Below are 22,787 nucleotides of genomic sequence, written 5' to 3'. Positions count from 1 at the left end.
GGAGGATTGCTCAAGGTCAAGAGTTCGAGACCAGCCTGAGCAAGAGCGAGACCCCGTCTCTACTAAAAATAGAAAGAAATTAATTGGCCAACTAAAAATATATAGAAAAAATTAGCTGGGCATGGTGGCGCATGCCTGTAGTCCCAGCTACTCGGGAGGCTGAGGCAGGAGGATCGCTTGAGCCCAGGAGTGTGAGGTTGCTGTGAGGTAGGCTGACACCACGGCACTCTAGCCCAGGCAACAGAGCAAGGCTCTGTCTCAAAAAAATAATATTTGTATTTGATTGTAAATCTAAAATATCTCTCCTATGGCATCTATATAAATTCAATCTATAAAAACTTTTTAGAAATATTCTTATTGTCCAAAGTGAAATATATGTGTAGAATAGAAAGAAAGGAAGATGTTTGAATTAAAAATACAAAGATTTCCTTGTTCTGAAATTCAGTGAAAAAGGATACGTTTGTCTTCTTTTGGGCAACGAATTAGGAAAGGGCTAATTGACATGAAAAGCAATTAAAGGGTTAATCGCCAGTTATCTTTAGTTCTCCCCAGCATTTCCCTCAACTACTCTGACTTAATGACCTGGGGGTACAGGGAAATAAATCTCCTTGCTGAAATGAATAGGTAAGTAAATAGATCTACACAGTTATCACCTTCCTTCTTTGATTATTCTCAAAGACCCAGCAGAAAACATAGACAACTATGTTTTGTATTTAGCTAATTTAGCTATATTGTGGCTAGGCTTTAAAAATACTTATGAAGTAAATATAACGCAATGCACTAGGCTCTGTAGTGTCTCCAAACTGATTTGTTTTTTGCTTGTAAATTACCGTCTGTTCCCTAAAATGCCCAGTATTTATAATATATTTTGAAAAAAAAAAAAGTTTGAAATCTCAGCGAAATGGCTGGCAGCTGCAGAACATTCTTTAGTATTTCCCTAGGATTTTCCAGTGGATTTACCTATAAACATTTAACTACTAGAAAATAAATCTCTAGAAACCTATTTGTCTTATGGGAGAAAGGGAAGGAGCCTGATTTGTCCAGTTGAAAACTTCAATGCCAGGTTCCCTCTTTCTATTTATTGTGTAATAAATGCATGAACGAATAAAATAAATCAATGTGTAGCATGAGAATTCCATGGAAGCTCCCTCAGTCTCATCCCAGCCTCTCAAAGAAGATCAGTTAGTAAGTTTCCTTCAACTTCCCTTAACCTGTTTTCTAGAAAGGTAAAAGTTGATCCTGCGGCTTTCATTCTTGTTATGTAAAACCCTTAAACTTTTTGAATCCCCTCCTTTGAAATTGTAACAATATCTGGCACCACACAGAAATAAACTACAGGGACTAGCGATTCTGTACACACATAGGCACTCTCAGTTTCTATTAAAATAGCAAAGTTATCCTGAGAGGAATATGAACTCATAAATCGTACAATAAATAGAGAAGAGATGATGATGAGAGGTTAAGAATGCAAAGAACAAGTTAAAGACAAGTTAAAGACTGAGTCCTTTCACCTGTTTGGCAGCTTGATGTCAAGGAGCTTCCTTATCTTTCCATGTTATTAGAAAACTTATGTCTCCAAGCAGGATCAGGAGAGCAGCTGGCTGGGCGCTAGGCAACTCTGTAGTTACCATTGTGATGTCACTTTGCCTATGAGGTACCTGAGGCCTAGAGATGCAAGAAGACCACTTTCCCAAGTACTTTTTGACTATTTAGTGGTAGACTTGGGATTTGAACTCATGTTTCTGGACTTCCACATTATTGCTATTTCTGTAGACCCTTGCCCTGGCATCTAAGAGATATGTATGCAAGTCACATACTTTTTTATCCCAAAGGATTCAAGATGATTTAAAGATGCTAACTGGATGATTAGCTAGCAGTTATTTTTCTTACTAAAATACATAATCAGAGAATTCAAAGTCTTTGAGTAGAAAAAACTTCTAAGAGTGGGTTTCCCACATAAATGTAAACTCCCCCAAAACAAATAAATGAAGATCAGATATGTTTGGAAAGCATTAGTGTGTTTGCCACTCTCAATTAACAGGAAGCTGAGCTTGTGAGAAACACATAAGTACATTATATCCATCAGGCCAAGTGGGTAATTTAAAACTCTCACACATCTCCCAGTAATACGATGCTACATCATTTCCTGGCTCAGGGCCAGCTGATCCCAGACTGGCCTGAATACCCTGCTTTTTGTCAAGAAAGAGGCAGCTCAAGGATGCCAGAACTTCCTTTGTAATTTCAACGAATTCTACAATCAAAATCCTTTTCTTTATGGAAAGAGCACCAGACAGGGTTGGGGGCAGATCTTTAAAGGAGTTTTATTAACATGAATGTTCGATGAAATCAGGATTTATCAAATAATTATATTTTTCATACCTTACCTTTTGTGGCTACTTGAGCTACCAAAGCATGACACTATCTGTTGTAGGTGTTTCCTTTGGACATGCTTTGTCTCCTGAGATACATCATAAATACAATAGGAGCCTAGTATCATAAATCGTGAAGCTGTTTAGCAATATCTTTCTAATAATAACTAGAAAGTTTCTGAAGGTGATTGTGTTAATGGAAAGGATTATTTTTAATGTGTCTGAGAACTTATCTATTAAGGCACAAAAGGTTGAAAATGTTTGAATTCTATATAGTCGATTGCAGGGTAGGGTAGAAAAGTAGGAAAAATATATTAATGAATTATATTGATAAGAGCAGGGGATCTGCTGTTAGGCTCACACAATACTTGTATAGATCACCAACATCTACTGAAAACCAGGAATTCTCTTTGCTTGATCTTATGCTAGAGTTAGTAGGGAACTGTTGCGATCAAAGAGACTGCTTTGTAGAGCAGTCAAAAAGATGCATATAAAAAAACATCTTCACACTCCTCTGTGCATTCAAGTACAGGGCCAGTTGTCCAAAGACTATTAGGCTGGGTAGTTTGTTGGTTTTCTGTCCGCTATTGTTCTTATAATTACAAAAAGGACAGGCCTCATTTGGCTCATATACAATGATAAATAATGTTTGTTGGAATCATAGTTGGGGAAAAGCCATTCAGTCCAGAACACCACGTAAAAGGTGTGAAAAGGACCCTGCCAAGGCCAATTTTAGGCAAAATCTTCTCTTGGTCTCATTATCTCTTCTTTCGTTGCCACCCAGCCAGAGGGCTCTATGCTCTGTAGATTTACTCAATTCCTCACCTGCAGTCAACAAACACTCTTCTGTTCAAGGGACTATTTCTTCTAGGCCCTGCTCTCTGATAGATGCTAGTGTTCAAATATTATCATATTGAATCTATGTGAATATGTTAAAATATATAGCTATGTTATCACTTCCAGGAAAGAACACTTATTTAGTGGTAGCCTTCTAGATATAATGACACAATACAAAGGGATGTGTTTAGAGCTGAATATTAAAGGAAAGACTACTTGGGTGCAATAAGTATAATATACTAATGGATATACTCACGCTGTATCTCCACCCGACAGACTTTTGATATTTATTCACTCTCACCCGCCTTCCTATTTCTGGTAAAGGGGTCTGCAAAACCAAGAATGAAATGTTATTAGACCTACTGGTCTGCTCTCAAAATGATTTATGCTTAAGTACTTTATGTTCCTTTAGCAATAAATGGAAGCGTAAGATAATATTCCTCTCTCAATTTTCACTAACAGTTTTAATAAAAAGAATCAGATTCTTATACAGAAACTTGGCAACAAATTCATGGAATAGATTTAATTACCACATTAATGGGAAAACTACATTTTGATATTAGTAAAGTGCTCCCCCCCCTTACAAAATCAGGTAATTGACGCTAACCATCTATGGGCTGAACATGATTTTTAAATATTTTTAAAGGGTTTCTGAAATGTAGATTAGATGTGGGTCAAGGTCTCTCAAGTTAAAACAAGGAAATAAGTATTTTAAAATAAATATTTTAAAAGTCAGAGTATCTGAAATTTAGATTAAATGTGGGTCAAGGTCTCTCAAGTTAAAACAAGGAAATAAGTATTTTAGAAAGTCTCACTAAAAAAGCACAAGGTTGATTATTTGGAAGCCATGGTTTATAGGGCAAAACAAACCCACAAAACCTCAAAATCCCTTGAAATTCACATGGGTTTGCAACATTTGACATTCACTGACAAAACAAAAAGCACAGGACTCTTTATATAGTTTCAGCAATTCACTTCCTACACAAATTGGAAAAGAACAGTTTATGGCATTGACAACAGTTCAGTGAATCTGTATAGTTTTTTTCAAACATAAATTTCCCTTTAGGGTATAGTGAAGTGAAAATTTTTTGACCTTTGCTGTGTTCGTGCTAATATTATCTTCAGAAAGTGAAGTACTCATGTTAAAGAAAGAGGACAGAAATCAGTGCTAGCAAATCCTATGACAATACGTTATGAACCGTGACACAACTTTATGAATGTTAGCAGGAACAGTGCCAATTAAACTGTCTCTCTTGCTCATCTGTCAAAAAATACATGAAACATGTGCAAGTTTCTTCCTTCTACCTGTCATTGAAAATCTAATGGCCTCAATTCTCAGAAAGGATTGTTGGAGATGGAAAAGAATATGCTGGAACACAGCAGGATTAACATGATATTAGAGGAAATCTCTTCTTTGCTGTCCCTGGAAACAGATAATCAACTAGAAGTAGAGAGGAACACATATCTTCCCCATGGTTATAGAATATCAAAATATGTACAACATATGTTGTGAGGGAAGCATTTTTATGTGGAAATATAGTAAATCAATAAGTATAATATACTAATGGATATAAATATTAAATGGTAAATAAGTCCAGATTAATATACTAATGATTATACAAAATAATTATGTAAAAATAAAAACAATATTTTCTAAGCTGTTTATCCCAAGAACACAGTCCATTAAGGAAACAGGATATAAGCAGGATATAATATTACCTTACGAGCGTTCATCACTTTAACAGCCGTTAATGCACCAGTCTTCTCATGAAGTCCCTGAAAGACAGGATAGTGATAAACATCAGCTGCTGGCTAGATAATCCAGCTATCAAGAAGCAAACAAAGTTGAAAATATGAAAACGAAATAAAGTCAAACACATTGCATATTATGAAATATAAAATGTCATATACAAATGAAATATAAGATATTATATATAAAATAGAAATATTACATCATTAACATTTTAAAGAACCCCCAATCATTTCACTCAAAAAAAAAAAAAACCAAGCAGGATAGCCACAGTGGCTCATGCCTGTAATCCCAGCATTTTGGAAGGCTGAGGTGGGAGGATTATTTGGGGCCAGGAGTTCCAGGCCAGCCTGGGCAACATAGTGAGACCCTGTCTGTATAAAAAAACTAAAACTAAAAATAAAAAAAAATAGCCTAGGCATGGTGGTGCACACCTGTAATCCTAGCTACTCAGGAGGCTGTGGCGAGGGGATCAGTTGAGTTTAGGAATTGGAGGTTACAGTGAGCTATGATCGCACCACTGCACTCCAGCCTGGGTGACACAGTGAGACCAATGGATGCGGTGCACACTGTATCAGGGAAGGGCACACTTGTAGTCCTGGCTTAGGTGAGGTAAAGGCATTATATGTAACCAAAATGTTTGTACCCCCATAATATTCTGAAATAAAAAATAAAAATTTAAAGAAAGCAAAACAAACAAAAACCTCAAGCAAGTTTATGGTGTAGTTTTGCTTTCTATGTTTGTAGAAATATTAAGTAGTGGACATAATTGGCCATTTAAAGTGATTGCTTACTTAGTATCTTTAGTCTAGGTTTGTATGGCACCAAAACAGTGAAAATTTTCAATTGATGGTGAAAAAGAAGATGTTCTACTACACATTTTTCCAGCTGATTATGTATTAATAGTACTATGCAGACATATCTTTCCACTGGACCTTTCTTCACACACATATGTTTCTCCATAATGATCACTGATAACTGATTTATAATTAATTCGATAGCCTCTAAACTGTTTAATATGTCCTGAATTATATGAACCAAAAATACTTATGAAGAATAAGTTCTAACAGGTTCTTTCTTATTGAAAACATGATGAGTTCTAAGAACTTAGTCTTACCCTAAATTAAAGTACAAGTTACAGATTTATAATTATTAAAAATGAACATAAAGGTTTTAATCAGAGCTCTTATTTTATGGCTGGCACCTCTGAAACATATTTCAAACTGTATGTTAGAGAACTACAGTATTACTATGAGTAACTTAAACAGAATGCCTTATCTGAAGGCATTCAGATAGAAGTAGAAAATTTTATTTGGGGGCTGTACTGGGTTGAACAGTGTCCCCCCAAATTCAGGTTCACCTGTAACCTCAGAATGTGACCTCATTTGGAAACAAGTTTTGCAGATGTAATCAAATTAAGATGAGGTCATTCTGGATTGGGGTGCTCAATGACTGATGTCTTTATCAGAGAAAGGGGAGGGAGATTTGAACGCAGAGATACAGACCCACACAAAGGAGAGACAGCCATGTATTAACAGACGCAGAGATACAGACCCACACAAAGGAGAGACAGCCATGTATTAACAGAAGACAGGAAGAAATTGGAGTGGTCTAACTACAAGCCAAGGAATATCAAGGATTGCTGGCAATGCCAGAACCTAAGAAAAGGCAAGGAAGGATTCCTCTCTAAAGCCTTCAGAGAGAGAATGGCCCTGCAATTCACCTCAATTTCAGAATTCTGACCTCTGGAATTATGGAGGCATAAATAAATTTCATTAGTTTAACCCATCTAGATAGTAGCAATTTGTTATAGCAGTCCTAAGAAACTAGTACACAAGGCTAGAAGTATGAAAACTAAGCAAGGGAATGGGCTTGACTTGGGATAGGGTTCAAAAACTAGTGATCAAGGTAAAGGAAATGTCTAGAATCACGTGAGCAGTTTAGGGTGGAGCATGCCAGCCACCACAGAGTTTTTAAAGGACAGGAAAAAGTTACAGGTTATTGATTGATCAGGGGAAAGTAAGAACCCAAGATCAAGACTTTTCTGTTTAAACTAAAATCTTGGGGGAAAAAAATACCAGAAGCGAAATAAGGATTATGTGAGAAATGGAAATGAGGCAGAGTTTGTAAGAATCAATTCATGAAACAATAGCAGAAGGTTCTAGGAACACTCTTCTCTTTTCTCAGAGAACAATCAATTCCTTTGCAAACTCTTTAGCCTGGGTATCATTTTTTAAATTTTCAAAAAAGCACGAGCTTGTATTATCTTCTGTCACTTTTCTTAATTTAGGAAGCCTATTTGAATGGAGTGAGATTATTTTTCCTGGATAGTTAAAAAACAGTTTACAACGTTCTTTTTGTAGGATGTGACAACACCTTAACTATAGCTTAGTTTATAAAAATTACTGAATATGTCGGAAACCCTTCAAATTTATTTACATCCCTGAGAGAAATTATATATTAATATTTTTATTTATTTAGCCCATGTTATGATTTAGAAAGCATTGTTTTCCTAATTATTCATACAAACACTTCCTAGTAAAATTTTTCCCACATCCATATGCACAAATACAACATATGTTGGAATCTGGTTCTCACACACCCCTTAAAGGAATTACCATGTGTCTGTCCTTCCTTGATTCTAATACGTTATTTATGGGCCAAACTACTATACTGTGCAATAAAAAGTATTTGGCACATTAGCAAAGATATTAGCTACCCATTATCTGATTTGACGAATGATCAGTAAAATACAAAATTTGTAAAGCCATCATACTTACAACACACATTAGTGAGATAACTGAACGTCATGAAAAGGTGCCAACCATGGCCATAGAACAGAAAAAAATCAGCTCGGTTCTACCCCTCATTATCTGTGATTGATTTGCATTTGAAAATTGCACAAAATTATTTTGTCAGACAATGTATCCTAATGTGGGATTTGAAAAATATGCTCACTGTGCCGACAGAGGAATAAAACCCCAGGTCTTGGAACCATGTACCGGGTTAATATGCCAAACCATTATACAAGCTTCCATAGAAGTCTGGTATATACGAATAATAAATGATGGAAATTTTCTGCTATTAAGATAGTTTTTCAGAAACTTCCCTCTGTAACTTGACCTTTTAAAATTTTATTTTGAAATAATTTTGGACTTAGAGAATAGTTTCAAAGATAGTACAGACAGTTGCTGCATACCCTTTACGCTGCTTCTTCTAATGTTAACATCTTACGTGACCACGGTACAATTGTCAAAAGTAAGAAATTAATATCAGCACAATATTCTTAACTAAATTATAGAATTTATTCTTATTTCCCCAATTTTTCCACTAACATCCCTTTTCCTGGATTCCTCATTCCATTTAGCTTCCATGTCTCCTTGAGCTCCTCCCATCTGTGACAGGTCCTCAGTGTTTCCTGTTTTTCACTTTTCCTGTTTGACACTTTTCAAGAGTACTGGTCAAGTATTTTGTAAAATGTCCCTCAATTTTGGTTTGTCTGGTGTTTCCTTGTGATGAGATTGAGGTTATAGGTTTGGGGGAAGAATACCACAGAAGTGAAATACTCTTTTCATCCATCATATCAGAGGTACACGTATCACCATCACTGATCAATAGCCGTGTTAACCTTGGTCACCTAGTTAAGGTAATGTCTGCCAGATTTCTCAGCTGTAAAGTTACTATTTGTCCCTTTCATACTCTATGCATTAGAAGTGACTGACATTGGAGGCATAACACTAATTTTTTTTTTCTCATTAAACTTTGGGTCTCAAAATTCTGTGACAGATTTTTGGTCAAATTGTTTCCATTAAAAAGTACTGATTTTAAAAACTGATAACTTAAAACTGCCACACAAGAACCAAAAATGGTCCACAAAACATTGTCCTTTCCTTCTGAAGGTCTTACGATGCATTGTCATCTAGAGAACCAAGAAGTCATCCGGTGATAAGCTAATCTCAAGATGTTCAGTGGTGCCATCTGGTGGTTCACTGATTACATGGAAGCTATTCTGTGATTGTAGCTGAAGGCTGTGTTGTCATAAACACATTCTCTCCGTAAATGAGATACTGAAGTAGGACCTGTAAATCCAGTTTTTAGGATGTGCCTTTTTTCAGTTACACTGTGTGTTTTATGAGAAATTAAGTTGAAACACCATTTGTTTTAAACACACATAAAGAATGCTAAAAACGGATTCTAGATTGAGTGTTAAATAATCTCACAATTGGCATTGGCCTTAGTGAATATTATATAAGAAAATCACAAGGAAACCCTTAAATTATCTTTAAAAATGTGGATTTTTTTGGTCAGTTTTCCCTACCAGTAATATCTATAATACAGGAGCCACTAGTTGCACTAGATTAAAAATGCTCTCTTAAACAGAGTTTGAGTACAAAGAATGACTTTTTGAAATATTTTAATTGATATATAAAAATTGTATATATTTAGGGGTATAACAAGATAGTTTGACATATGTATACATTGTGGAATAGCTACATCAAGCTAATTAACATATATATTACATCACATATTTTTTTGTGGTGAGAACACTTAAAATCTATTAATACTATCTTAGCAATTTTTAAATATACAATCTATTAACTATAATCACCATGGTGGGCAATCGATCTCTTGAACCTATTCCTCCTGTCTAAAGGACACAAATTTTTATGTCCCTTGACCAACATCCTCAATCCCCTGACCCCCACCACCACCAGCCTCTGGTAATTACCATTCTACTGTCTGCTTCTGTGAGTTTGACTTTTTATATTCCACATATAAGTGAGATCTTCTGGTATTTGTCTTTCTGTGTATGGGTTATTTCACTTAATATAATGTTCTCCAAGTTCATCCATGTTGTCACAAATGACAGGGTTTCCTTCTTTTTAAATAATTTTCAAGCATCACAGAGCAAGAAGAAGAAAATTCTCCTAGCTCTCATTCCTATCTTTTGTATAAGTTCATAGGCTCTCTCATATTTCTGGTACAGAAGATGATATGTACTAACAATGCTTTGTAGCCATTCCTGACTCTGGCTCAAGCCAATTGACATTCGGAACCACGAAGTTTACCATCTTCACTTCAGGCCACTCTTTGTCTTGTCATTAAACTCATTCCACTTATTCAAGCTTAGTTATTAATAGATAAAGCTCATATCTTATGATTTTGGGGTCAACAGAAGGTCAACTACGCAAAAAAGTCCTGTCCTCCATTTTATTAGGATAATGAAACTCCCTCATTATTCAAATATTAGCTGGGAGAAGAACACATGAATTTGTCATTAACATTTTAGCATGAGTTGGATATCAGAGGAGGTAACTGCAACAATGGCAATGTACAGGTAAGTGGTGATGAAATGAGAAGATGGAGGAAAGAAAGGGTGGGCATCTGCAGAGTTCCAGGAGAGGTTGTTCCTCAGCCATAATGACGGGAGCAGGTGTCTGGAGCAGGGAGGAGGGAAATGGTAAGTGAGCAGGGAATTTCAACGAGTGAAGGGAGGTTTTTTTTTTTTTTTAAAAAAAAAAAAAAAAAAGGAAGGAGGAGGATGAAGAGGTGGAAAGATAGACTGTTCCAAGTCACAATTTTATTGGAGGAATTTACAGTTTTTAAGATGTATACACCTGAGACAATTAGAGAACACAACCAAATGCAAAGACTAGGTATTAACATAAATACTTGGATCCCAAATATAGTCTGTTTAAAGGGTTAAAGTGAATGAATACGTGCTACCATGTGAAGGACTTAAATAAGGTCCCAAAAAGTGTTTCTGATGAATTTATATTCTCACAGCTAACTCTATTTTCAGGGGTTGCATAAAATATATTAATTAGGATGAATGTCCATTCCTTTTTGCGGGACCATCTGAAATTATCTAGGAGAGAAACACATATCCCTTAATGTGTTGATTTCAATTTGGCAAGGATTTGTGCTCTTAATTAATTAATTTAGATAATCAAGTAAGCAGAATTATTTAGTCCGCATCCCCCAGGAAAAACAGAGTTTATTACTGTGCTATTGCTCTTCAACGGATCCAAGATGAATATTTGCATTTTAAATCTGTCCTATGAACAGAAAATATTGCATGTCCCTGAATTTGAGATACTGGTCACATATAAAACATTGTTAAAAGGTTTTTGTACATTCTTTAAACAGAATGTAGAAAAATCTTGTTATACATAGCAAAACAAATGAAAAGACAGTAATAAAAGAATTTTCCAGTTTACAAAAGGACTTGCACTAGTATTCATTCAACACCAAACTCCTCAAATTTATATCTCAAAAGTAATAAATCAAGGTTAATTATACACTAGGGATCCAGAGTCAAATATAGTTTATCCAATGATTGCAGAGCAATGTTATAAATTGCCCGTGTCCTGGTCACCTGAGACTAAGCCTTGATGACTTCTAACTGACCAACCAGTCCACCACAGTCCTTAGCCCATACTTTCTTTTGAGGCACAGAGCATCTCAAGATTTCCACTTTTGTTTTATAGGTCAGTCCTTTGCTTTTGGACCTGCTCCAAAGATAGAGGTAAATGGTTCTTCCAGTTACTCACTATGATTTCTTTTAGCAAATTTAGGAGACAGACCTAGATGTGTGGGAGGCATGAGAGAAAAGGGCAGTGACAGGGCAGGGAACAGGTGATGGCCCTGCGTGGGGCCCAGTCTTCTCAAATCAGAACCACATTGACAATGTTGAGTAAGGTACATGGGCAAATTTATTAATTACAGAAAATGATAATAGAAAAATACATTAAGGCAATAAAGCCCAGTTGTCAAGCACATGACTGTATCAAGGATTTAGTCCCTTCATCAGTAAAATCAGGTGATGCAGAAAAGTTCTTGAAGTTTGGTAATACCAGTACCTGATACATAAGACCCTTTTAATGAATACTAGTTGAGGGAATGATGAATAGACTAACTGGAAAGACTTCAAGGAAGAGTTAGAATGTCAATTGGCCCATAAAGATGGCATAGCATTTCAAGAGAGTCAGAAGTAGAGGGTGGGACATCATAAGCAAAAGCTATGAGCTAACACTGAGTGGAAAGACACAACCACCAAATAAGGAAAGAAAAGGAAAAAGGAGGAGTGGCCATATAGAGAAGAAAGATGAAAAGGAGAGAGTGCAAGAGTGCATCTGTTTTTATCACACCAGAAAGTTCAGCGTAAATTTTTGTAAATGAAATCTTGTTTAAAAGAAGATAGAAGTCATCATTGAGAAATGAGCCATTAGTAGTTTAGCACTTTATGACTGGCTTTTGTTAGTTAATGGTCTAATGCAAAGCTCAGGGTTGTTAAGGCACTGAAAAACCAGCATTGAATTGCAGTAATGATCAATTTCTTGGGGATTACACATTTTAAACCATAACAAATGATTTAAAATAGCAGTTGTGACAGCTGTGTTGGGAAAATCCATCATTCTGTAGCAGTTAATTACCATGTTTTTCCCCAGAAAGAATACAGGACAGTCCTTGATGGCCTTGTAATTTTGATTAGGCTAATTTTTTTTTTTAAAAAATCATGCAGCTAAAGAAATTTTTGTGGAAAGACTAACAACACTTCAGCAGTTCATACATAGTCCTACCAGTTATTTGCTTTGCCTTCTGTTGGCAAATCTAAACCACATAATCCCCAGGGCATTCTTTCTTTCTTTTCAATTGGTTTAGTGGTGGCAGAAGGCCATGAGGCACTCACTATACTCATGTCCATTCTGTAACCTTGTTTTTCATTCACACAATTTTGTCCTTCTAGTCATTTATTTGGATGCCAGCTTTCTTGTAGCAAACAAACGAAGTGATCCTTCAAGGCCACCAAGAGTGCAGCTGGAAACAGCATCTGGGAATACTTGGTGCTATGCTGTGCTGTGGAGGGATGAGACAATATGGCTAACAGAATGGTTTTAGTCAGTATCATGTCTATGCAGAAAAACAAAGACATGGGGTTGGAAAGGACTTTCAAAGGTATATATATATATATATATATATATATATATATATACCCCCCCCCCACACACACGGGGACTTTCCTTTACCAATGCTTGAGATGGGAAGTAATGGTGGTTTGGTTCTTATTTGGAAGTCTCTCCATTTATTTTTCCTTCTTAGTCTACATCACCACAGACACACTCAATAAGGCCAGAAGGGCTCAGAGCAGTCAGGGTGTGGCTGAGATTAGAGAGGATCTAGCACAGATCGGTAGTAGTGGTGGGGGGACAGGGTTGGGGACATATGAGGGAATATGCCAATCACCCTTGACCTCATATCTTATTAATCAGGAAGATTTACTTATTTCTCATGATTGCCAAAGGATTATCGGTAGCCTGTTTGGGGAGATCCTCAATGCAATTTTACAAACTTCAACTTTGGATTTATTTTTAGAAGCTTTAAGAAACTCATAGATGTGTAGATATTTGATAGATGCTATTTGGTAATTGACAAGATTATTAAGATTCACACTTATTTTTAACTCCCACAAAGCCTAGTATATACTGCTAGGCCACAGACTGTGCTCATTAGATTACATTGAGGGGCAGACATTTAGCTGTCAAAGGGCACTAAAAAGAGTCTCTGATCTGATATTTGTGTGCATTCCCCAGCATCACAAAGGTTTTGATATAGCCCAGAGAATCAAAGTTGGAAAATTCTTTCTAGGTGTGACTTTCTCCTTTTGGAGAAAACTCAGAATAGGCAGGAGTAGATATTTCTTGCTTTGAGCAAATGATACCTGGAGTTGAATAAATACTATCTTAACCTTGACACCTTAGCATCAAAGGCTTCTATAATCAAGCTGCTATAACTTTCAGGGCAAACATTGCAAGTTAAGGGAGAAGGGAGAACAGGAGCACCTCTTCCTTCAAGAATAGTAACAAAAAGATTATTGCTAGACTTTATAAATACTGCTAATGAGACAGCTGTCACTTTTAAACCACTATAAAGAAGTGCCATATCTTCACATTTAACATGAGGGTAAATCTGCATTCAAGTTTTTTAGCAACATACATAAAGCTTACATGATCAGATGGTACTTTATATTCCTGTAGCCTCATAAATTCCTTTTATCTAATTAATCTAGTTACCTATTCATCTCTTCTACTAGAACAGCAGTTCCCTAAGGGTAAATTTCTTCCCTAAATATCTTTAGGTCTAGCACAGTGACTGGCACATCATGGGCACTCAGTGGATGTGGTGTTGAACTGAACCAAGTCAATCGCAACATGGAGCTTTATTTATTTATTTTTTTATTTATTTTTTGGAGACAGAGTCTCACTCTTGTTGCCCAGGCTAGAGTGCCGTGGTGTCGGCCTAACTCACAGCAACCTCAAACTCCTGGGCTCAAGCAATCCTCCTGCCTCAGCCTACCTAGTAGCTGGGACTACGGGCATGCACCACCATGCCCGGCTAATTTTTTCTATATATTTTTAGTTGGCCAATTAATTTCTTTCTATTTTTAGTAGAGACAGGGCCTCGCTCTTGCTCAGGCTGGTCTCGAACTCCTGAGCTCAAATGATCGCCCGCCTCGGCCTCCCAAAGTGCTAGGATTACAGGTGTGAGCCACCGTGCCTGGCTGCGACATGGAGCTTTAAATAGCGGAAGATATGCATGCGCAGAGGTTTGTATGTATATGTGTGTGATGGTGAGGGACACAAAGATAATTTTATGCCAAATAATATGGGAGGAGACTTAAAAGGAGCCAAAAGTCCAATATGCTCAATAATACACTGGAGCATCTGACAAAAGCTGTGAAATGCTGTAGTGCGACAAAGTACTCCAGGAATTCAAAGGCCATTATTTGACCATGGGTAAATTCCTTTTTCTTGACCCTATAGTCATCTTTGTAGTTCAGCTGTGAGGCCACTCAAAGTTCTTCAAACTCTCTTCGGTCATAGAGTCTCAAGGAAGAAGCTAGTCAAGGTCAGAGAGTATAAGCTTATAAAAGTAATAGAAGTGCCAAGATTCTTGGCCAAATTACCACAAGTTCGGTTTGTCAGATAACATTACCTAATGCTCATCCATGCTTCCCCTAACCTGTGGCTACTACTATGAAATCTTCTTCACCAAGTATCTGCAGTTTATGCTTTTTGTGGTTATCTCAACTATGGAGGCACGAGGTGGTGAGATATCCAAGTTCTTCACCTCTTTTTTTTCCCCCTTGGCAAACCCCTAAATTACTCAAACCTTGGCTAGATGTAGTCAAAGGATTTGTACTGAAATAGATTTTGTAGCTGAAAAGCTACAGAACCACCAGCATAATCCAAGAGAATAATGTTTTTCCTCCTCCAGAAATCTGGGACAGTCATGGTCATGCTTATTAGAACTGTGAAAGGAGTCGGAAGAGGGCCTTCGCGGTTTCAGTGGCTTTGTAGCTTAGAAACTGCCCTGTAATTTGAGGCAGTTATGTGTGCTTATACAGCAGCTTCAACTGAGTTTTATTACCCTTGTTATTACTCCTGCAGGGAAAAATAGGTCAAAATATGTAGTAACATCATTTGCAAATGGAGCTGCTCTCTATTGCGATACAGCACTCAAACGGCAAATTGCACAAAATGGACAATAAAGTTCAATGTTCTTGGCTGCAGGATATACACAACATTTGCTGGAAATAAATGAACAGCTACTAGTAGGCAACTAAGGGAAGACCTCAATATACTACTATGTGGCAAGCCAGATCTACAGGGAACAAAAGTACAAAGCCATTGAGGTTCACTGCTACAAACGGGTGACATCATAAAACCTTCAATGTTCATCATTAATTCAAATTTAAAGTCACAAGCTATAACTGCACATGCTGAAGAAACTATAAAGGAACTCCATGAGACTAGGGCCCGCACTATCTCAAATCCTCTGACAATAGTTCCAAGCAGCTTTATTTATCAAAGTATAGGGAAATCGTGGCCAAGCAAGTGATGGCTATTTAGTTCTCCATGCATGAAGTTTCCCCACGATGGCATTCTTTTTGTTTCCTCTGAAGGACCATCCACTACAAAAATAAAAAGAAACTCAGCTACCAGAATTCACTTTTGCATCCAGGTATTTTCCTCCTCTCAGTTACAATTTTCTTCCACTGTCACAGATTATGTACTTATTTCCATTAAGATTTGTCTGGGCTTAACCACAGGGCAGTGGGTGAGGGCACGTACAAGGGCAAATAAACAAACCCTCTGTAAGCAAACAGGTTTCAGTGCACAACAGATAATGCTTCATTACAATGTCACAATGCTTTAACACAGATTGCTTTCTTTATGCAATGCATGAATCAGTTAACACTCATGCAAAATGCATTCCATCTGCTCAGACAGATGTAAGCTGCAGTGTTTCCAATTCTATCAAATGGCACAACTAGTTGAAAGAAAAGTACTGAGTCAGATGGGTGATGAGTGAGGAGAGGGGCTCAACCAAAAGAAAAAACTTTGTCTTAAAATCTACCCAATCAAAATGGGATTCTTAACTTTCCCAGGTACCACAGAGGGTACAGCCCTCAGAATAAAGCTAAGGTGGACAGGGTATTGATGCCTTTAAAAACAAAGTCTTTATAAAAGGAATTGTCTGCACAATCTACAGCAGTGATTGGCAGTTCCTAAAGGCACTTCAGAAGCACCTAAACTTGACTGGGATTGATGCTAAGACTAAGAGAAAAGGCCAAGAAGGAGAGAAAATGGAAAAGGAAGGAGTCATGGGGAAAATGAGAAAAGAAGCAGGGAGTAGAAAAAGATTTGAGAAAGGATATCGTGAGGAGAAAAAGATGGCTTCCATTGAAGACAGGACGAGAAACACCGACAGACAGCCCTCAATGGCAGTTGGCGCTCTTAAATGTAAAGAAGGTAAAGGACATTTTCCAGCAATATCAATTTGGTAATTTACCGATAACTCCAGGCCCTGCCAGCCTCAGAAAGCTTGAGAGTCTTCATTGTAGCCCCTAAGTTGACTTAAAGCTACTTTTCCATGTAGTCTGTCACCTTGAATTGACCTTTGTGGATGATCCCCCACGCCCCAGACGCTCCTTCCCTTAACATTCCACCCTGTTGCCCCATTCCTTCAGCATCCTGCTCTGGTTTTTTCAAAGCCAAAGCACTAGCTAACCCCTCCCTTATTGATGTATTGCAAAGGTCTTGTCCAGTGACCACTTTTCTCACCTACCCGTGCATTTTAATTGGTGCTATCTGCTTTTTTTTTAATTTATGAACTTAATTTTTTTTTATTTAAATGCTTTCTTTGGTTGAGTATTTTTAACTTTAAGGAATTACCAAGGCTATGGGAATTTCAGCACATTTTGGCTACTATAGTGCTGGATTTGCCCAGGACAGGTTATTTACCTCAAGCCTGCAGAAATGAAATCTGAAGAGTATGAAATCAACTGAAAGGCTCAAAGTTAAACCCCTCGGTATATCCCTCACAGTTGTGTGGCAGACAGAGGCGGGTGTGTGGAAAGGATGGTGGGATATAGCCACCCAGAGAATGCCAAGCTGAAAACTGAAATATGATTAAAGGAGAATGGTACTGGTGCACAGGAAAATAGAAACCAAGTACAGGAAGTTCTTAGTGAAGGCTAGCAAGGACAGAAAAATCACTGAGGCGGGCAAGTTAAATCTAGCAAGGCAAGATGGAAGATTAAGGCAATCATCTAGAGATGAAAACACACATTTATATGAACTATATGGTTGTTTCCATAAAATGTGTGTGTATGTACTTATGTATGCACGCATGTAGGAAGAGTATGTGGGGGAACTGTGTGTGTGCAACAATGACAATTCCCAGATTTGGAGGAAAGGAAGGAAAAAGGTCTAAAGGATCAGGGGAGCATGTAGAAACCAACTTTGCCTTGTTCACAATTTTGACTTTTTTCTTTCCTTCTTCAAATAGTTTTGCCATTTTTTCTGCTGAATTCTCTACCACTAATTCCCTAAATTCATTGATCCCTACTGCCCAAAGGCATACAGTTAGTAGCAGAGCCAAGACTAAGCCTAAGACTCTTCCAATACTGGTACTCTTTTTACCCTTTCACACTACCTCCATATTAAGAAGTATTATTAATAATAGTAATATTTATTACCTATAAAAACACCACCTATATACTAGGCAATAAGCAAGACAAAATGAAGATCAGTTACAGCTTTTACTTTTAGGTAACTTTTAATATAGTAATAAAGGTGCACGAACCATTATAATGCAAGAAACAATCTGGTAATTTTCCTAATAACAGTACAAATGAAAAGTTACAAGGCCTTTGAAAACATTAGAATTATATGTAATATTTTCCTATTGAAAGTATTTCACAAATCCAGGTCAGAATTCTCCCAAATCAGTGAGATTCTAGTATATTTGACTATTTTCAAATCCTCACTATGTATTTTAAATCACACATAACGGCTACATTTTGTGAGGTCATAGGGTCTGTATGGTCTCATATTAATTCCAATACCATATATTACCACTATAATCATAAGCTTCAGGATAGATCCATGATTAAGTCCTATGGAACAAACTGGTAATATTTGGAGGATATAAAGAAAATAACTGATATAACAAGCTTATTGAATTTTTTATGTTTTAATTTCATCCAAATAGGAAGAAAGAGTTTCATCTATAAATATGTCTATGAATTAAGACACAGGCACAAATGCACTATCTAAATAGCATTTTAACCAAGTATTTATCTGACAATGCTGGGCCTTAATAATTACAAAAATATGTTTTGATAAGAGTTATTTTCAGGTTGGCTTATATTAATCAAGGACTGGAGCCTAATTCTTAGTCTGGAATTAGGCATAAGTTTAGGTAGCCTATCTACAATCTTAGCAAGTTCATCCTGGCTAATCACTAGAGTCTTTCAAAAACCATGTTTCCCCACTTGGCTTAGGGAACACAGTATAGAATCCAGAGAAGACACCTCACCTAGGCAAGAGAGTATCTGTAAGATGTAGCTTTGAGACTTTGTCTTTTTGAAAAGATTAAACAATTATATTATGCCTCATTTATTTTGTAATATTATCAGGAAGGTCAATCTAAATTAATTTTAAAATCTAAATTGAAGCAACTTCAATACCTTGATCCTGGTTGCCTAATAGAGAACCTTAGAGAATCTACTTTAATGACTGAGGAAGAATGATTTTCAATTAACTCATCAGGACTATATCCAGGAATAGTGTTTTCACTATTCTCCACTGCAACCGATCCAACAAAAATTAATTGAATGCCTGTTTGCAAAGCACTGTGTTAGGAAGTGTGTGATAGAAAATCTAGTGCTGTCAAAGGACTTGAAACAAATTTTACTGAAATAGATTAATCTTCTTATAATTTTGCCTATTATATTAATTTGCTTAACAACACTTTCTTTCAAAGCAATCAACAAGTATTCATGAATTATTATGCTATTGGTTTACTATTATTTGATATGCATAGGAGGTCCAAAATACTATTTTCCTCTTTAATTGAAAGTATTGGATTAAATATATGATAAAATAAATTTATTGAGTTTACATTAAAATACTCATTTGTCTATAAATTATTTAGATTTTCATGTGTTCAATTTCTAAATACAAAAGGATTTTTTGTTACCATTTTGTTGTTGCTTTCTTAATTGTATTGAATTTTGGTCAGAGAGTATGTTCTGTAGAATATGGATTCTTTGGTATTTAAGATTTTCTCTACAGCCAAACACATGATCAATTTTCCAAAATGTCTTTTATATGCTAAAAAAGAATGTTTATTCCGTAATTGTTTATTGCACTATCCTACATATTTCTAACAGACCCAGTTTGCTAATTGTATTATTATTATTAGGGTTGTTGTTTTTTTTTGCCAACTGGATCTATAAAATTCTGAGACAAATGTCAAAGTATTCCATTGTGGCTGTGGATGTATCAATATCTCCTTGCAATTGTATCAAATAGCTTCATTTATGTTTAGGGTATATTAATATTTTAACAATAGAGTTTTATTATCATCTATGCAATCAACCTCTTTAATCATTAAAAAATTAATTTGGGCTAAAAAATTTATTCATTTGAGACTTTATAACAAAGATTAAAACTAACCCATGAAAGAAATCTGCTAACTTTTATTACTTACTTTTTGCTTTGTTTTGTTTTATGCACATGAGTTACATTTTTTGAGAGGTATGCCACCTAGAGTACTCCGGAGGCTAAGCAGTGTTCCTTGGGCTAAACTTTGAAAACAAAATAACTGACTGAACTGGTTTTTCCCTGAATTGACCGACAAATGGCTGTGTTGGCAGAATCTAAATGAGGAAAAAATTATCTTACCGTAGCAATGCCTACAAGGCTGTAAGACCAATATCTTTTTCCTAAATAAGTTTTTGGCAGATATAGAAATAAAGCTAGAGGCCTGCAAAGAAATGTGGCAAAGACAGATGGCTTATTTTCTTTCTTTACTCCAATTTTATTTATTAATACACAAAATCCAATTTCTTTCAGGCCCAAATTACGATATTTACATAAATAGCAGCTCAGGAGCCTTCACTACTTGTTTGGGTTTAAATGTTTGTTGCACCCCTTAACAGCTGCTGAAACACATTGCAGGGTTTTTATTTCATCAACACAATAACAACAACAACAACAACAAAAAGATCCCACTATCTCTCTAAGCCTACATCTGAGATTTCACACAACCAACACAACCAAAGTACTCTGGCTCCAAGGGTCTTCACTGGTGCCATGGTCATGAGTCACTGTCAGCGTGGTAATTTAGAGGTTGCTCTTATTTATTCACACACTATACGTGTATTCTATTGTGAGCTATGAGAAGTCAGAAAATGCCTATACCTTCATGAGCACTACTTGAAAGAGTGTGAGCTCAGGGGGCCTCCTTAAGGAGAATTTTGTCCCTGGCTAAATTAAGTCATCCCTCCACTACTTCCTTTCCCACTATCCCTACCCCACCACCCCAGGTGTGGTCTCCTGTCACCCCAGGAGATAATGAGATTGTTTTATAATTGTCTTGCTGGAATGGAACCCCTGCAATGTGTTTTGGCAACTGCTAAGAAATGCAACAAGCATTTAAATGCAGGAGAGATTTACAGTTTAAAACAGTCATCAAAGCCAATCTTGAAGGAGCAAAACATCTCCCAGGAGGACCTTGAAGGGGAACACAGAGAGCTGTGTAGAGACCCAGATCCGTACATTTTGGGCGATGCTAGGAGTGCTGATGGGCTAATTTGCTGTAAACTGCCTTCTCCCCCAAACTGTTGTGGGGGTGAGCATGCAAGGAGAAAAGAAGAGACGAGAGAGGAGAGGGAAAAAGAAGAGAATGACACACTCTGCTTGTGTGAGTAACAAAATGGGGGGGGGGGGCTATGAGCTTTAATGGATTTAACTAAATTTAATTAAAGCAGAGTGTTAATTAACATCAGGAGAATGGACAAAGTGTGAAGCCAGAAAACTTAACTGACTAGTCCTGTTCGTCTGAAATCTGTGAAGTTTACTTAGTATCTCAGCAAAATTCAGAAGCCCTGAATGATGTAATTTTATTCTCCCAAATTAACTCTGGCCTAACTCTTGCCTTACAGAAAGTCAAATGAAAACCAGTCAAATGAAAACACAAAACCCTGACAAGTTTAACCACAAAATTAAAGCAATAAGATTATTCAAGTATTGAGAATATACATACATATGTGTATGTGTGTGTGTGTTTCACATAAGATGTATACATTCATTTAACTTTGGATGGCTTAATTCATGTTTGCTACTGGTTAAAACAAATAGTGATTTTCTGGAAAGATCTGATTTCTTTCTCTACTTGATGTATGTGATGGTTTCAGAGTTTTTCTGCTAATATTTCATATATTTTAATTATAAAAGATTTAGAAACTTCCAGGTCAAACAATATGAAGAGATATTCCTAATAAAGAAAGTGAGTTAATTTGCAGAACTGGCAACTTCTAAGTGGGCAACAGCCCATAGAGGACTCAAGATCTTTTCTGTTATGGGTAACTACACGTAGTACAAAGTATTGCATGTTAAGTATCTGTGTTTTGTTTGTCTCATTTAGATTTTTATATTAAGCAGCACTGAGAATTGTGAGAGCCTTTCTATAAGGATTTATGACTGTACACTGTGCCTTTCAGATCTATAAATTAAACTCAGCATCTGTGCAGCCTACTTTCTAAATAAAATCATAGCAATAGAGAAAAAAGCCTTTTAAATCCAATTTTTAAGTATCCATCCAAATTACAACTTGTTATTCATGCCACTGAATGACTCTGGAGAAGGGAAAGCTTAGAAGATTGTCCTTTTGCAAAAAGTGACTTAAGTCATTCTTATGGGTTGATGACCAAATTGACTCCAACAGCAAAAGCCTTTGAGAACTGCTTTGGCATAAGCCCTGCTTATATAGTTTTCAGAAATTGCTGCATAAAATGGTGAAAAATGGCAGTCTAAGATATGCAAGTCTCCTAGATACAATTCTGAGATTGTTAGGCTCTCTCTTTTATCTGAAAAAGTGTAGACTCTCCTGAAGAAACTCTACTTAAGCCAATTTGGACAATATTACTTATGAAGGAGAAGAATGTTCTTTTACAGGGAATAACAGAAATGATTGAAATGATGGAAAATGAAGCTTTCCAGGAAAGATTGGAGGCATTAGGTTGTTAAGCTGAGAGAAGAGAAGGTTGAATGGCAACTTGAAAGATTGTGTTCGAATACACAGAAGGTCATGGCTGCTGCTGTGACTACAGGAAACTGACAAAAAGGAAATAGCCTTTAATTAAAGTAGGAAAGGTTTTGGGTAAAGATCAGCATGAATTCCTTGACAATTAAGATGATGACACATGGAAATGGGTAACTTCCTTTTCACAAAGACTTAAAAAAATTGTGTGTGTG

The 22,787-nt window shown here is 36.5% G+C and overlaps 1 protein-coding gene across 2 annotated transcripts in view; it reads right to left on the bottom strand.

The window, feature by feature from the left end:
• Positions 1-22,787, bottom strand: part of NRK (Nik related kinase) — a 127,757-nt gene that overhangs the window by 67,017 nt on the left and 37,953 nt on the right. For both annotated transcript variants that reach the window (XM_075999093.1, XM_012787207.3), the window contains exons 3-4: positions 4,926-4,982; positions 3,463-3,534 (exon numbers count right to left, since the gene is read on the bottom strand). In XM_075999093.1, coding sequence (XP_075855208.1) covers positions 3,463-3,534; positions 4,926-4,982 — 129 coding nt within the window. The remainder of the gene's footprint in view (positions 1-3,462; positions 3,535-4,925; positions 4,983-22,787) is intronic.

Source organism: Microcebus murinus, chromosome X (assembly GCF_040939455.1).
Source record: "Microcebus murinus isolate Inina chromosome X, M.murinus_Inina_mat1.0, whole genome shotgun sequence".
NCBI lineage: Eukaryota > Metazoa > Chordata > Mammalia > Primates > Cheirogaleidae > Microcebus > Microcebus murinus.
The sequence above is the reverse complement of the archived record's forward strand: the minus strand, read 5'-3'. Positions and strand labels throughout refer to the sequence as shown.